The following is a 17,713-nucleotide window of genomic DNA, read 5'->3' on the forward strand; positions in this document are numbered from 1 at the left end:
AGAGCAAGACTACACAAGCAACTAAGTTAAGTTCTGCGATCCTAGGGTGATAGTGACTCAATAGTATCACTAGGAAAGTAAATAACACCTCCTAAATCTAGTTTTGTAATTCTAGGGTGAAATGATCACAAATATATCTCTAGAAATGTAAATTGCACAAATGTAAAAGTGATGAGCAAAAAGGCAATGAGACAAGTAATTTTTCACCGAGGTTCGGAAACTCGCCGGTTTCCTACTCCCCGTTGAGACGAGCCCAACTCCACCGCTCAACCACAAAGCCACCGCACTCCCCCTTCGTCAAGGGGTGGGCAAAGTGGGAGCCGGCCCAAGGAGAGGACTACCCAAGCTTCGATCACTAGGGTTGTTCTTCCTCCACTCCGGAGATGGCGAACACCGAGCCACTCACAAGCCGGCGCCGGGTCTTTTCCACAACTTCTTGAAGAGATCACTGGGCAACTCCTCCACAAGCCGTCTAGGAGGCGGCAACCTCCAAGAGTAACAAGCGATGACCCGACGTAGAGATGATCAAGTGCCACACTAGCTCTACAATGAAGCAATGCACTTGATTCTTGGCTAGAACTCCCTCAAACACACTAAATGGATGAACCCTAAGCTCAAATGACTGTGTGAGAGATGCAAGGGATATGAGCAATTGAAATGGCAGCCAAGAGAGCTCCCTTGCTGCTGGTGGGGGTATTTATACCCCCACCAAAAAAAATCTAGCCGTTGGGGTCGAAATGCCCCAATTCTGTGCTCCGCCAGTCTGACCGGAGGTATGTGGCCGGTCAGACCGTGCTACTGTGCAACGGCTAGAAAACTAGCCGTTGGAGCTCTGACAGGTGATGTCAGGGGCCCGACCGGTCAAACCGGCGTTGAGCAGCCGGTCAGACCGCCATCAGCTCAGTCTGACCGACTACGGCTCCGTCGACTCTGTATCGGCTACCCCGAGGGGCTAGAAATCGGTCTCCAGGGGGGCGGTCAAACCGCCCAGTAGCCTGCGGTCAGACCAGCTGAACAGGCCGGTTAGACCGCCATAATATGGCCAGTCAGATCAGACTGTGGCCGGCGGTCAGACCGCCCTACGACTGTCGGTCTGACCAACCTTGGTCTGACCGACTTCAGTGAGTTTTGCAAGAAAGAAAATATGTTTCAAGTGTTTATGCAAATGACCTAATGTGGCTATTAAAATCATCTCTTTGCTAGGTCATTACCCCTCTTAATAGTACGGCAAAGCTAAAGATGAACTAGGAAAAATTTGATCGCCCCTTCACCTCAATCAATTTAAAATTAAAACTCTAGATTTACCAACTCCTTCCAATTTGCTTTGCGCCATCAAATTTATACGTCAATAATCATCCATGAGCAATTATGAGTGAATCTAAACTGAAACACATATCTCAAGTGTATGGTTAGTTCACAATTAGCGCTTGTCATTAATTACCAAAATTAACAACGGGGTCTATGATGCTTCAATTGTTCCTATTCGATTTGCTGTAATAGCTAATGTCTCGTCATGTACTTAGATAGATGTAATGTCTCGTCGTGTACTTAGGGGTTGTTTAGATAGGGCTAAACTTTTTGTCCCATGTCACATCGGATGTTTGGATATTAATTTGAAGTATTAAACATAGACTAATAAAAAAACTAATTTTATAAATGAGCAGTAATCCACGAGACGAATTTTTTAAACCTAATTAATCCATAATTAGAGCATGTTTACTGTAGCATCACATAGGCTAATTATGGATTAATTAGGCTCAATAGATTCGTCTCGCGAATTAGTCTAAGATTATAGATAGATTTTATTAATAGTCTATATTTACTATTTGTAATAAGCGTCCAAACATTTGATGGGACAAGGGACTAAAAATAAGTCCATATCCCAAACACCACCTTAGATAGCTATATCATGAAATGGGAGAGTAACGAGAAAGAATTGAGGGTCAGTTGGCAACGCCTTGCAACACAACTGGTGGACAGCTGATGGTCCTGCTCTGCCTAGTGTATTCCAACTGTTCACTTATAATTTTTTACCATTCGTCTTATTCAAAAATTTAGTGCGAATATAAAAATTTATAAGTAATACTTAAACTACTTTTAACAATAAAAAATAATAAATAAAATAAATAATACTTATAATTTTTTGATAAGACAAGTAGTCAAAGATTATAAACAGAAAGTCAAAATCTCATATAATATGGGACGAATGTACTATTAGATAGGCAGTGCAGCTGTAGGTCATGATTTCGTTCTTGAAGAACCCTGTTACCATGCTCCTTCCAGACCGTCGATGACCGCGGTTTCCTATACTGTCAAAATAGTCCTCCGATCAACAATATTTGGGAGAGGAGTTGAAAGGAAAGGTGATAAGTGTTTGGATCAAATGTAGCATGGTGACTCCTATTGGTTTGCCATAGCATGTGGCTCCTATGGGCTTGAATATACGATAGATATTTTTCCCGTGGGGTACAGAGAGTGACAAACTGAGAGCATTCGTTGGACCACCCTATACGTTAATGCATGAGTATGAAAGGAAATGAAAAATAGTTTCACGAATGTTTCGTCGTCCAAACTTAAAAGAAAAATTAAAACAGCTCCATGGATGTATACGGCTGGGAAAAGTGACTTCCCTATGCCCCACACAACCAGCGACAAGTGTGCTCTAAAAAATAGAAATGGAATGCTTGCCCGACGCCACGAGGTAGCTGAAGCGTTTGCTTGGCTAAGAACGCATCGGCCATCGAATCCAAGTCGCATTCGATCGATCCGTTTAATACGAGTGGTATGAGATCCCGAAGGGGAAAAAATGTATCGAAAAGTTGCAGATTTGACCTAGATAATGTTGAATCTGATGGTGTATTGTTGATGGCACTCTATCGTCCGATCGAGGTGTATCATCCACATTTTGGTTGTTGGGAAATTGATCTAGGCCAGTCTCACTGCATAGTTTCATGGCATAATTACAAAAACCGTAAATTAGATAACCGAGCGTGATGAGTTTTATGAAGATGAAAGTCCTCTCTCATCTCATCAAACTCTGCCATTTAGTGACACTGGCAAGTCAACAATTTTACTAATGTGACACTCTATTTAATATACATGACACCCCTATAAAATATATGTATTTAGACTAGCCTTACTGATCTGGAAAAGGAAACATAGCCTGCATGCAGGTCGATTCTAATTAATTAATTAATTTGGTATGAGTCATGTACACTTTCAGTCTTTCACCGATTTGATGAATGAAGTACATCAAGTACCCCCTTGAATCAAAGTTTGGAGTTTTTCAAACCTTATAAAATTCCTAAGAAATGGCACAAGCCATATAGATCTTGAAGAAAAAATAGCAAGAGCTCTAACCTCTTGAAAAATTTCATTTGAATATCTCTCTTATCTGAATCTAGCATTTTTTATCTGGTCTATTTGAACACTCATATATTTTCCATGTGTTTTATAATAAATTATTTTACACTTGTACTCCTATTAAAATATTATGTCTTTTATATTTGTCTATTTTCTCAATCCTGTATTTCAAAGGAGTCCGAAAATGAAGAAAATCCCTTGCATCTAGCAAATAAGATAGTCTAGCTAGTCATACAAACAAGAGCATTTTTCCCATCCTTGAATAGGTACCATGAGGTACCACTGTTTTCTATACAAAATTTGGTACTTAAACAGTGGTACCTCATGGCACCTTCTTAAGGATAGAAAAATTGCTCTACAAACAAGCTTCAATACGTAGGCCGCGTTCGGCATGGAGGGTCTTAGTTAACTTATCCCTAGCACGAAAAACGTAGTAATAGATTAGTACATGATTAATTAATTATTATTTTTTAAAAAATATAGAATAAATTAATATGATTTTTTAAAACAACTTTTCTATAGAAAATTTTTATAAAAAATACACCGTTTAACAGTTCGGAAAGCATACGTGTGGAAAATGAGAGCATATAAGTTAACTTACCGGGCATCAAACGCGGCCGTAGTGCACACATACATCCATGATTCATGGGCAAAAATTCCTGTGGCTAACACACTTTTAGTGACCAAATTACATATAAAGGATTATACTTTTAGCATTAATTTTGCCGGATAGAAAAATGACCTCTTTTGGAATCGCAGTGACTACGATAAAGCTTCAGTAGTGCTACGTGCTGTTCTAAAGGATGCCCATATAGCTGCACAATATTCTCTACTATTCCTTTTTTGGGATTTGTACTGTTCTCTGCACTTGTTGTTTAATCACATGGACTAATCCTGAGAACTACTGCAACTGCAACATGAACTTTAATAAATAGGACTTGCTCCGGTCCAACAAAAAGTGTCTCGAGATAACGGTACCTTAAGGTATCAAATCGTTCTCACTATTAGATCTAGCTGAGTAGGATGTGTATTGTTAGATTCATCGATCAGAAACGATTACCGGTACCTTGAGATATCTTTTGTTACTTTTTATTGGACCGAAAAAAAACCTCTTAATAAATTGGTGGACAAAAGTACATGTTCACCTGTAAGGCATGATCTCGCCTGCCTTTTGCAGCCATTGACCCAACAGATGAAGACTGGCATCCACTTGGGGGCACGACACGAGGTACTTGAGTTCGATTACTGCCCAGCACAGAGCCAATCACACAAAAAGAAAGAAAAATTAGCTGCTTGTGGTGAAACCTTTTTGACCTAGCTTTGGTGTCAAAGCACCGAGCAAAGCTTAAGAGAGAATTGGATAACTAAGGTTGTTCACCGTGTAAGAACCTAACGAGTGATTTTATCATATCACGTTAGATGCATATATCCGTAGAGATATATCCGTAGAGAAGAGAGGGTGTCCGATGTAATACCTTCATGAGGATGCTCATGTGTTGCGTCTTGTAGAAGATAACAGTTAACGGGGATAGAGAAATGTAAAGTGGTCCAAAAAAGTGGAAAAGAAAAGGAAGGATGGAGAAGATGTGTGTGGAGCAAAGTGACACCTACCACCTAGACAATGTCCCGTCATGGCTAGCTAACGTCGAGCGTTAACATAGATGAGCATAAAAAGCTAGCAGAGTACTCTAGCAAGCAAATTCGTGCCATAGCACCACACATAGTTGTGGAGCTCGCTAAACCGAGCTCGTCTCTTATCAACACGTGTCATCACCACCGATCTCTTCATCACTGGATCGGTAACAAAAGCGTTGGATCTGCACTCCCGGAGCTTCTGACGTGATGTGGACCTTATCACAGACCTCGTTGTTCTCTACAACTTGGTGTGCCCTGTCACTGACTGTAGTTTCTTGATGCCCACCGATCGATAGATCTAAAGCGGCTATGAGGAGTATGGAAACGGGTATCGGCCTCCTCAACCGCCAGCACGGTGTGGAGAGAGGGGAGACGAGGCAACAATGGAGAAGCAATGGCAGGAACTTAGCGGCAGGGGAGCTCAAGGAGTCTCACGTCACTGTTGGGTTGGAGTGAGGGGAATTGGGGGAGAGTAGAGATGAAAGATAGAATAGGGGAGATCTTATATTTTTCTAGACTTAGGGTGTTTTGTGTAAAATTTTAGGCTTATATATAAATTAAGAAAATGAGTATTGAAATAGAAGTATTATGGGTTGGTATAAAAAATTAAGGACAGCCATAAAACCATTTTGCATTGTGGGAAAAATTATTGCCTTCCGCATGTACTCCCTCCATTTAAAAAGGGTGTATTTTGTATTGTTAGGGTAAGAGTATTACTGACAATCACTTTATTGACATGTATTTTTTGTCTTAAAATTGATGTTATTAGATGTGTACTGGTACTTTTTTTATTATGATTTGTATCACATAAATGATATGATTTTTTTTAACCCTAAGGTATCATATTGGTAAACTTGTCACATCCAAATACTAGGTGCTTCGAGGTGCAAAAATTTTATACTAGAATTTGGTATTACTATATACTTTATCAACCATAAAATTTCTCAAATGATATATCAATAAATTAATCTTTGGTCAAAGTTTGGTCCTAAGAAAACAAAATAAACCTTATATCATGAAATAGAGGAAATACTACTTCTCTTGAACATAAGAGATTGTTAAATGATATATTAATAGATTAATGTGTTCCCAAATGATAGGGGTAGTAATTAACTAGTTTCCATCGACCCTAACATAAATACATTTTTAGCACTATAAAGATGAATTAATTTTTTTAAAAAACAACATAAATATCACTTATTAGATAAGATCATATGAAGTAAGAGATAGGTCAAGATAATATAGAGAAATTTAAATATTAAGTGATTAATAAAACAACTAACTTACTACCTCCGTCCCGAAATAAGGTCATTTTTTAGTTTTTTAATATAATGTTTTGACTATTCGTCTTATTTAAAATTCTTTTACGATTAATAATTTTATTCTTACTAGATGATAAAACATGAATAATACTTTATACATGACTAATTTTTTTAGTTTTTTACAAATTTTTTAAATAAGACGAATGGTCAAACGTTAAACACAGAAAAACGAAAAATTAAATTATTATAGGACGGAGGTAGTAGTAGATTATATCTTATAAAATAAATTTAAATCTAAAAATTCATGACGGAGGTAATACTCCAGACAGTAGCCAGTTGCCTGGCTCGCACTAGCTCAAAAGCGGCATCACCGATCAAGAGTTGATTCGGCAATTTGGCGTCTTGCGTGTACTGCCACTGCTGTGTACGAATGTGCATGTAGTAATTAAAGTTCTCTTTTTTTGTCGCGCGCGGAGAAGGGAGAAACACGTTGTTGGCTTGTGGCAAGCAGGTTTGCTGGCTTGCAGCACTGCACATTTAACACAGAATCACAATGCTATTTCTCTCTAATCATCTGAGTAATCGAATACTACATATACTACGGCCGCCATTTATCAGCTTGTGCTTAATTTTGGGTTAAATTCGCTCGCCCATACCACTCAATAATACCTATGAGATATGATGGATTGATGGTAATATGCATACACCCACTCTGTTTCTCTGCGTGTTAACATTGCCATCAACGACTATGTAGCTTTTCCTTATCAAGGCTATTATCAGTGTTCAACTGTTCATAGAGCTTCATCAACAGCAAGGGGCCAGTTGCATGTGCTACAGGTACAAAGCATCTTCCTGTTCTACAGCGACCATTGTACTCGCAGGAAAGACGTGTTTTCTCATCATTGTACCTATGTGTTGCACATACGTATCAAGACATGACATGCATGCATGTTGCACATATGGCACGTCCACTAGGCTATTAGGACATCTCTAATGTTTATTTTTTAAAAAGATGCTAGAATAGATATGTCATAGTATGCTAGTTTAGTAAATAATGCTCCAATGTTGTATCGTGTATATATTAGACTAAGGTGGGTCCCACTGAGATAAAAAAAAATCATTCTTTTCTAACTTTCTCCATCCTTCAACCTTACATGTTTTAGATAAAATATTTTTTTAATCTAAGCCCTAGGTGCCAAAGTAAGACACATGTGCTAAGAAATTCTAGCCTACCGGCTACCAAACTTGCTCAAATGTATTGCACCTGTCTCATATATTTCTCTCTCTTCTATGCACCTCCTTAGATCACACATCGAAGCTGTCCTTAGCCTGTTACTCCTTCGTCAAAAAATATTTTTTTTCAATATTTTTCACATATATTTAAATACCGTTAAAACGTGAATATCTTTCATCTTTTAATATCCCAATATATTTATCTTTTATTTTGCCAATCTTCAATACAATATCTTTTCGAAAATAAAGTATTTCTGGGATAAAGAGGATAAGGTAAAAACTTCTTTTTTTAAATAAAAGTAGTATTAAGTTATTAACAATGAAAATTGTAACAGTACGTCTCCGTGAGCTTATATGCATTGGCTCAGCCTCTAGGCAACATGAGTGCACCTTAATTGATTTCCTCTGATTTCTTTACGAGTTTACGACATACTAGTACTTGCAGCATCTGGCACTTCCAGTACAGATCATAAAACCGAACCACACTACAAAATTGGTCATGAACGGGCTTTCCTGTTTTTGCGAGAACCGTTAAATATTTGTAAACTTTTACAAAAAAAAAAGTATTAAAATTAATTTGAATTTTTAACTTGACAAGTTTATCTCTAGCAGTCGTGATGTCGAGCCAGCCTCATTTTTCATGGAAATTGAATGGTTTTTAAACCTCAGTAATACCTATAGGACTTCTGCTATAAGCATACAATTCATGTGTGGATTACAACTGCCTCCCCACACATATAGAAAGCGTCCAATTAACCTGCAAGTTAAGCTAGCTTGGATGATTGAAACTATATATAATTGATTTGTTTTGTTTCTGCACGGCACATACTAGCGATGGCCCATGCATGCTCATGCAAACGAGATATTGTTGATTCGTGCAAACTATGAGTATGAACTCGGTATGCCCATTTCGGAATATATCCGAAGAGCTTTTCTATCTCGGGAAGTGCATTTTGGTGTGGTGGTAGAATCATGGGTGCATGACTAGCTTCACCCACCAAACTTCACCCACAAATATTACACATAGTACATTTTCAACTGAAATTTAGTGTGATAAGAGATGTGTCGCTGGTTTACGTCTCTTTAGGCATGTGTTAGGAGACATTTGTAAGTAGTACCCCGTCTCATATTAAGTTTATTTTTCAGTTTTTAGATACTGTTTTAACTCTTCGTTTAATTTGAAATTTTTTTGCGATTAATATTTTTATTGTTACTAGATGGTAAAATATAAATAGTACTTTATACGTGACTAATTTTTTTAAGTTTTTGTATAAATTTTTCAAATAAAATGAATGGTCAAACATTAGATATAAAAATCAAAAAGTAAAGTTATTATGGAACGGAGGTAGTATGTGAATATGGTGTTGCGTGTATAGTGGTGTGTTTGTGTATATCTATCATGTAATTAGGGGCAGACCTAGGTCCCAAGCCATGACCTAGGCTTGGTTGCGAAGACCCATATAGCCTAACATAATTTCACTGTATATTAGATATACGGAATTGCTATATCTCATTCGAATGAAATTTGGGGATAAAATTTTACAGATTTCGAACCATTGGATCCGTCCCAAGATTCGTGCACCGGCTTCTCTCCTCCAACTCCGGCGGGCTCCCCTTCTTCTCCGGCGCCGGCGACACCCCCAACTCCAGCAGAGCATACGGGTTAGGGTTTGGGGTTGGGGTTAGGGGAGGGGGAAGAGGGGGGTTTTCTCAGGGCTTAGAGGGGATGGCCGTAGGCGGCGGAGGGCTGGCAGTGGGCGGTGCACTCCGACAGGCAACGAGGCGGCGGCGGCGCCACCAAAGCCGCAGGGATGGAGGAGGGCGATGGGCCGGCGTCGGCGGCGGGGGCAAATCAAGTGTGAGATTAGGAGGCTGTGGCCGGTGGTGGTGGATCCGGTGGCGGAGAGCCACCGGAGACGGGGAAGACGGCGGAGTGGGGGCATCTCGCTGTCACTGCCTTGAGAAGAAAGAGAGAGGGAAAGGAGGAGGGGGCTCGTCAGGGAGGTGCGAGGGGGGCTCGCTGGCACCATTGATTCCTTCCGGCCAGTTGACGAGGTGGGCGGCGGCATGGTGGCGGCGGCGTGGTGGGAGGGAGTGGAGGAGGCACGGACGCACGGGAGAGGGGGGAGGGACAAAGTTAGGGTTTAGGGTTTGCACGAATCTTAAAGCATATCCAATGGTCCAAAATTCTAATGACATAAGGTGAGATTTTCTGTCACATGATATATAGACAGCCCCTTAGATATATGGTCCAAACTTCCTATGAAACGGTCTAGTATCCCTCAAAATGTTGGATCACCTCTTCATGTAATCGGGAAAAAAAGAGCTTTTCCTCCTCGTGAGTCCCCCTAGAAAATGGCATTTTATATCTTCACATTTCCATATATTTCAGTAAATCGAAAAAAATGCATACGCCTATATACACGTATAAAGAGATAATTTGGAGATAGGTAACGGACAAAATACACTCCGATCTGAAAGGGAAAAGCGTACGCACGATGGTTATTTGTGTACAACTATCTCTTCTTTTTCCTGATGAAAACGACCTCCACAATTATTGAGATTCCCTCTTTTATGTATTATTGTGCACGAGCAGGAAACACTTTGCTTGGAGACAAACTATTATCGTTGCTGAAATCACAAAGCTTGCTGGGCCCTAGGACCACTTCGATCTGACCGCATTTCACTCAATATTTTGATCTATATCACACTCAACAAACGGTTTGTTTAAGTGTCTTTTTTTCCTGTGTACTTCTGCATTGGTTGAACATTTTCGATGAACTGGTGGCATGTTACTCCATCTTAGGGGGGGCATCTCTTCTCGTTGTTAGGAGAAAAGCCAAACAACATAGTTACGAGCGAAAAATAATTTGTGAATAAAACTTTTATATATATGTTCTTAGTGATATAAAATCAAAAAGCTAAAAAATAAACTACAATGAGAAAAACTTAAAAATCAACTCTAAATGTAAAGTAAAAAATCTTTGACTTATAAGTATAAGTAAAAGCGAAAAGATAAAAGACAATTAATTCTCTCCTCAAAAAAGGTCCCAACAGAAGTTCAGAGGTAAAAAAGACATCCTAACACGTCTAATTGTGAACTACTCCCTCCATATTTAAATAATTAATGCTGCTAACTTTTTGACATATGTTTGACCATTTATTTTATTAAAAAATTTTGTACAACTTTATGAAAATGTTAGTTATAATTAAATTATATTTAGTAATAAATCCAATTAATAAAATAAGTAGTAATTAAGTAGTTTTTTAATAAGACAAATGATCAAAGCGGCGATGGTTGCTAACCAATTACTCTCATTTGTAAATGTATGATGTTGGTCGTGAAACAAAAAAATAGAGGAAGTATATAATTGGTTGAGAACACATATAACTGCTAACTTCACGGGCAGAATTATATACAAACATTGGTATTTGTTTAGTATCACCACAAAATGTGCTGATTTTTCTTTTTTGAAATTAACCAATTCAAGCTCAGAATCTGATTCAAATTTGAAAATCATTGTGGTGAGTGGGGGTCTACAAGTTGGTAACATCACACAAAATCCAATTTATAATCTCTTCTCCTACGAGAAGACAGTGCACCTCATTTTCTTGTCTACGTCTGTCTTTATCGATAGTACCCCGATTTAAGCCTTCTTTACAATCCAGGAATTGTGTGGGATATTCACATGATTCTGTTCAATATTGCGATAGGAACAATTAAATTTCTCACGTTCCAAAAAGAGACGTCAAGACTATATATGTACAAGCAAAATGTACATACGCTGTTATGAAATTTAAAACAGCATATCGGGCACATTGGAAAGAAAAAATCCATTTTGAATTTTAGAGCTAATAAGAGGTTTTGGTTGGGACGGGGGTGGGTCTGCATATGGGTATATAATCCGTGGTTGGCTCTAGTTTAATTAAATATATAAAAAATATTATTAAAATTTAATTAAACTAGAGCTAGCCAGGGATATTATCCACGAGTCGACCCATACACATCTCTATTTTTTGGTTGCCAGTTTTTTAAGTAACTAGTTGAATGTGTTATACATCTTTTCTATAGGAAATATTTATCTTGTATCTGGCTATATCTATTCAGATTTGATTGTTTCTTAATATTAATAAGTTCAATGGAAAATTTATATACTTTATAATAAAGGTAGACACACCCCATCACTATCTTCTTCTAAGTGGTATAGAAAGAATGGATAATGGTCTCACATGTCAGAATTTGGAAAATTTATAGTGGGTATAGATGGCCATATGGGCCGCACGACACGGCACGACACGGGCACGTCAAAGCACGGCACGGTAAGGCACGGGCACGATAGGCACGACTTGTCAACCGTGCCGTGCCATGTCATATGTCGTGCTTACCAACAAGCCCAGGCATGGCACAGAAAGGGTTTAAGCGTGTCGTGCCAGCACGTTTGGCCCGTCGTGCCGTGCCGGCCCAAGTACATACACAAATCACCTCGGATCGACACATTCTGGTTCACTTGCGACCCGTGGCTGATGACGCGGCGGCTTCATTGGCGCCATCTGCTTCATCGGCACCGGTGGCGCCACCAGCGCCAACACCCCTATCAGCACTGCCACCGAACACCTCGACGTCGTCCTCATCGTCCCCCGGTTCCCCCAACAACCTTAGCTCATCGTTGATGGTCATCGGGTCACCACCGTCCGACATGTCGAGGTTGGCCCTCCGGTCCCTTGACGGCGGCGTCGCACTCACTAGGCACTCCGAGGAGCACCGGCCAACAACATAGAAGAAATTAGAAAATTAGGGTTAAGGTTAGGGTTAGGAGGCCGAGACCCAAGAGCAGCGAGAAGGGGAGAGAGAGAGCTCACCTGCGCTGCCGAAGCACCGGAGTTGCCGAGATTGGGGGGATACAAGAACCGAATCAACAGCTTTGCTCACTCCAGCCGAGTGCCGACCGATGAGACTGTGTGTGGCGGCGTCATGTCGAGGTTCAGCGGCAACGGCTGACGAGTCACAGGAGGAGTTGGGCTGCCGGAGCCGGCCAGAGATGACGAGAGAGCGGGAGGATGTGAGGGCTAGAGCCGCTAGACGGCAGCGGCAACGCCGCGACGGGAAGAGAAAGCCGAGGAGAGGCGAGAGGAGAGGAGAGGCTAGACGGGGGACGAGGCCAGGGTTAGGGTTGCCGATTCGGCGCCTCCCTTTTATACGGCGGCGGATGGCCTATCCCCCTCTCCAACGGGCCGATCCAACGAGCCTCCTCCCCTCCCAGGCCAGCTGCCGCCAGCCCATCCGACCATTAAAGCGGGCCATATCGGGCCGTCGGTTTTATCGGGTCGTGCTCGTGCTGGCCCAACATGCTGGGGTTACGGCCCAAACACGGCACCCCACCTCGGGTCGGGCCGGCACAGGCACGAATTGTATTGGACCGGGCTATGTTCAGGTCGTGCTTTGCCGGGCCATGCTCGTGCTTTTAATAAGACCCGGCCCATATGGCCATCTATAATAGTGGGTGGTAAGATGGTGAATATAGTTTTACTACTCACCACTATCATTGCTATTTTTTCAAGAAAAATAGTATATATTTCTAAGTATGTATATATAATATATATGATAGGTTCCAATCACACAATAGAAGATTCTTCTTCTTCTTCCATAGAACGACTACTATTGAGTCATGTGGAAGCAGTGACAGAAAAAAAAAAGTATTTTTGTGGACATGGGGTGGTTTTAAATATCCATCACTCCTCTCCCCTTCACACCCCTCATCTATCCTTCCCTCTCACCTCCACCTCCTTCGCCACAACGTCTAGCTATTCGGCGCCAGGCGTTGGTGGTCTCACCGGCTCACCGCCTCAGGTGAGGTGATTCCACCGGCCAGCCGCCGCCGCCGCCGCTTCCACCGTCGCCAGCAGCCATGCTTCCAAGAAGCCAGAGCATCTTCCACCTCGGCGAGGAGGGCAGTGTCCACTGCCACCGCGGAGGCAGCAGCCTCGTCGCGGCGGCCATGGCTGGTGGAAACGGCGGGCGCCGCGTGCGCGTGCGCGAGCGCCTCGTCGTCGGGCTCCAGATCCTCGTGCACAGCCAGCACCACCATCACCACCACCACGACGGCCGGCACGCCCACGCGCACGGCCACGCGGCGAGCATAGTCCTCAAGCAGATGGTCCGGCCGCGCCCCGCCGCCGACGCCGCCGCCGCCACCGGCGTCTCGTGCAGCTTCCTCAAGGCATGCTCTCTGTGCCGGCGCGAGCTCTGCCCTACCAAGGACGTCTACATGTACAGGTACCAAAATTAAAAGCCTAACCAAACCACATGAAGACACCTGTTGCATTGATCCATGCACTGCACATGACGAGATCTATCTGACGAACACTCGTCGTCTGACAAATCCGTGTGCACATATGAATTTGCAGGGGTGACCAAGGCTTCTGCAGCGAGGAGTGCCGGTGGCAGCAGATCGCCGTGGACGAGGCCCGGGAGCGCGAGGCGGCGGCCGGCCGGCCGGAGCGGCGGGGATCACTGGCTCGCCACCACAGTCCTCACCGCGCGGCGCCCATCCGTGGAAGGACAAGGAAGACACTAGCCGTAGCCTAGAGAGTACTCAAGTTAAAGTACACGTACGTACGTAGCAGCAGCACAGTGTTGAGCATGACACTGTTCATCACTCTCGTTAAGCTTCGAGAGAAAGTTAATTAATTAGCCTGGCATGCCAATAACCGGTGGGGCTTAATTTGCATGTGTATCGGTGTATGCATGCAGAAGCATGACGCGGTGATAAGAGAGAGAACGATAATTAATTAAAGAGAGGTTATGGAGAACAAAAGGGGCTCGAAGATCAGAATATTGGATCAGTGTTTTTTGTTTTGTTTCTATTTTTGCATGTTATAATCCTGGATCGATATGCAACTTGTTAGATCGATCTGTGTGTTTGTTTGTTATATATGCACGATCCGATTGATATTTGATTCTCTAAAAGTGGAAGCTAAGGATTATGGAAGGAATTAACTTACGTGGAAGAACAATAACAGATATATAGCGTGAGGTGCTGTGTGATTTGTTAGGTCTCAGTTGGGTCCAACGTGTATATATGACCGGACGGAATAGGTTCGATATCCCTCTGAACATTAGTGGTTAATGATGCTGAATTTGACACCTCGCTAGAGAATTGGGGAACAAGGGTGGACGATTCTGTGGCATCTAACAACTTGATGGGAAGAATCGATGTACATGTAGGCGAAAATGGGTATCTTTTAATTTGTGTATAGTACAAAAAGTGTGAGCAGAATATATTACATTTATGCGCCCATAAAAAAGTAAACTATTCGCAATTAGAAGAGACTAGAGCATCGATTAGACATGTCAATTGGTATAATTCATCAAATAACCTATGCGGAACTCGGCCAAACATCTTTAGTTCTTTACCAATGCGTATATATACAGTAAGATGTGAATATATTTTAGAGTAAAGTACATGGCTGGTCCTTAAACTTGTGACGCAGTAACACTTAGTCCATAAACTTAGAAAATGTACGTTTAGGTCCATGAACTCGTTTTAATATTAAAACAAGTTCATGAACTTGGATGGTACATTAAAACAAGTTCATGGATCTAAACGTGTATTTTCTAAATTTATGGACCTAAGTGGTACCGCGCCACAAGTCCATGTACTTTACTCTATATTTTATTAGTGAATACCAAAATATACATATTTCCAATTAATTGAACTAAAGCTATAAAAAATAGTCAAGCTAATATATAGGTTTTATCACCCTTCCTAACTCTTAATTTATGTATATCAACTTCCATGGTGTCACTTCTCTTCTTTGTCTCTCGCACCGAAAGAATGTCCTATATACTACTTCCTCCATTTCATATTATAGGATCTTATGGGTTTGCCTATATTCATCCATATATTAATGTATATGTTTTATATGTGTGTCAGATTTATTAGCATTCATATGAATTTAGATAGTGTTAAAAAGTCTTATAATATAGTACGAAGGGAATACATGGCTCAAGGTCTTATTGCCCATTAGGGCCCGTTCATTTTAAAAGATTTGTAAAGGAAAAATATAGTAATATGAAATCTTTAGTAATTTACACTGTAGCAATATTTGTTTCAAAGGAATGCACCCAAGGAAACTGTAGGAAAATTTTCCATTCCTCCACTATTGGGGGCAAAACATAGGGAAAAAATCCACTCCAATCTCATTTTCACGTGCAATCTTTTGGTTAACTTGCATAACAACTAGAGGGAAATTTCCTATGTTTTACAATCCTATAGATTTGCACATGTATTTATACCATATTTCTAAATTTTTTTCTATTCCTATGATGTATAAATCCTATAACCGAATAAACCCTAGATCGTCTTTCTAGAGGGCTCCACCGTCGTGGCTGCTTTCTTCACTGCTACCTACCTTGCAAGTAGGGCTATACATACCCTCTTTCAATGGAAATAGTCGTGGCTAGCCGGCTACCGAGCAAAACCGATGAAAATCAAAAACAATATCATAAATTTAAAATTGTCTATTTGTTTTAGAACTTGTTAATATATTAGGTGTTTTCTATTACCACACCTCGATGGTATATCAAGCAATTGTTGTTACCATGCGGTAACCACAATAACACAAACTTTGCGTCTAGGTTTGTAGCTAAACACCATATCCCGGCAAAGGATAAGGTTCGTCAAGCACGAATCTTAGAATAATTTGAAGGAGATGGGAATTTTCGTGACTATTATGGCTGGACACAACATTCAACTAGTTAGAAATTACTATATTTTTTCTTGAATCTTTTCGAACTATCCAGCATTTTCTTAAATTTTGCACGGAAAATTTTCCAAACTACCCCGGGAAGAGTTCTCGGTAAGGTTGTGAAGTCGACGTGTGTTTGTTCCTATGCGTATAGCACCAGGGAATGTTTGTTGTTGTGTGTTTTTTTGGTTTCCCCCGGGTGTTCAGGCACAAAATAAGGAGCTTTCCGGCTTTCCGCTCTCTGGTAGTGATTTGTACTTTTTTGTTCATGATGTCTATGAATTCATTTTTCACATATTAAAACCTAGTAATATTTTGCATATATATTAGTGAGGTTTTCATGATTGACTATACCTATATTTTAAATTGGGTTATTTAAAGTGATAAATTTCCTATTTAGGATAAACTCGAATTAAAATGTACATATCCAACCAGATATACAGCCCGGGTAAAATACTCTGATCTTCCATTGCTTCATCATCAGACCTCACAAGGTGCGCGCACGTTCAAGGCCCAAGAAGCAATGGGTAGAGAGGGGAAGGCCCAATTCACTACTAGCACATTCCAATTTCTAAGGCCCTAGCTCTCCGATCGATCCCTACAGCCTGAATCAATTGCCTGTGCTCCAAGTCGAGCCGGTTCTTGATCTCTACACGCGAGCGAGCCGCAGTTCAATTCGTTCGTCTCCGACTAGGACTCCGGCACACGTACGTGAGTCCAGCCTATAAACGCGCACTAGGCCCGATACGATCTTATTACCAAGCCACGAAACCCTAGCTAGCACGATCGAGACAGCCGCTCCATTACTGCAACCATATCGCTACCATCAATCCGGCCTCTCCGAGCACGATCGATCGAAGATGGCAGCAACAGCGGCGGCGGCGCGATCCCTCCTCTCGTCGGCACGGGTCGCCGGCGGCGCCGCGGCAGTGAGCTGCGGCCGCCGCCGTGCCTACTCGGCACCGGCTGCGGCGGCGGCGCGGCAAGAGCCTGCCGCTGCTGCTACGGCGGCAGGGCAGGCGGCGGCGGCGCCGGCGGAGGGCGCTACCGGGAATAGCAGTAAGGAGGGGTTCTTCTGGATGAGGGAGCCCAGGACGGGGAACTGGATGCCGGAGAACCACTTCGGCGACGCCGACGTCGACCCCGCCAAGCTCCGGTCCCGGCTGCTATTCCCCAAGAAAGACTAGCTAGCTATAGTCAAGGAGCCAGCAAGGGACGCGTGATGCATGCGTATCCATGCATGCACACGCGGATCGACGCGCACTACAGTTCGTGTTCATAGTTTGTCGCGCGCGTAATCTGTAACACAATTTTGGAAAATATACTGTGTTAGTTTCACCAAGTACGTGCCAGAGTTTATTTGTGTAACACAATATTGTAAGTGCTATGTTAGTCTTCGTGTAGCTAGCCACCGATCGAGTAGCAGAGTCTAAGACTCTTTCATTGTATTTGTCTGTGGAACACGAATGAGT

The 17,713-nt window shown here is 41.8% G+C and overlaps 2 protein-coding genes across 2 annotated transcripts; both read left to right on the plus strand.

The window, feature by feature from the left end:
• The first annotated feature begins 13,222 nt into the window (after positions 1-13,222).
• On the plus strand, positions 13,223-14,525 carry LOC107304733. Its single transcript, XM_015840140.2, has 2 exons — positions 13,223-13,767; positions 13,899-14,525. Exons 1-2 carry the CDS (start codon positions 13,400-13,402, stop codon positions 14,077-14,079), a joined length of 549 nt encoding a protein of 182 aa, XP_015695626.2. The 5' UTR covers positions 13,223-13,399; the 3' UTR covers positions 14,080-14,525.
• Positions 14,526-17,101: 2,576 nt separating this feature from the next.
• On the plus strand, positions 17,102-17,428 carry LOC121055207. Its single transcript, XM_040527172.1, has one exon. The coding sequence runs from the start codon at positions 17,102-17,104 to the stop codon at positions 17,426-17,428; it is 327 nt and encodes a 108-aa protein (XP_040383106.1).
• The last annotated feature ends 285 nt before the right edge of the window (positions 17,429-17,713 follow it).

Source organism: Oryza brachyantha, chromosome 8 (assembly GCF_000231095.2).
Source record: "Oryza brachyantha chromosome 8, ObraRS2, whole genome shotgun sequence".
Classification (NCBI taxonomy): domain Eukaryota; kingdom Viridiplantae; phylum Streptophyta; class Magnoliopsida; order Poales; family Poaceae; genus Oryza; species Oryza brachyantha.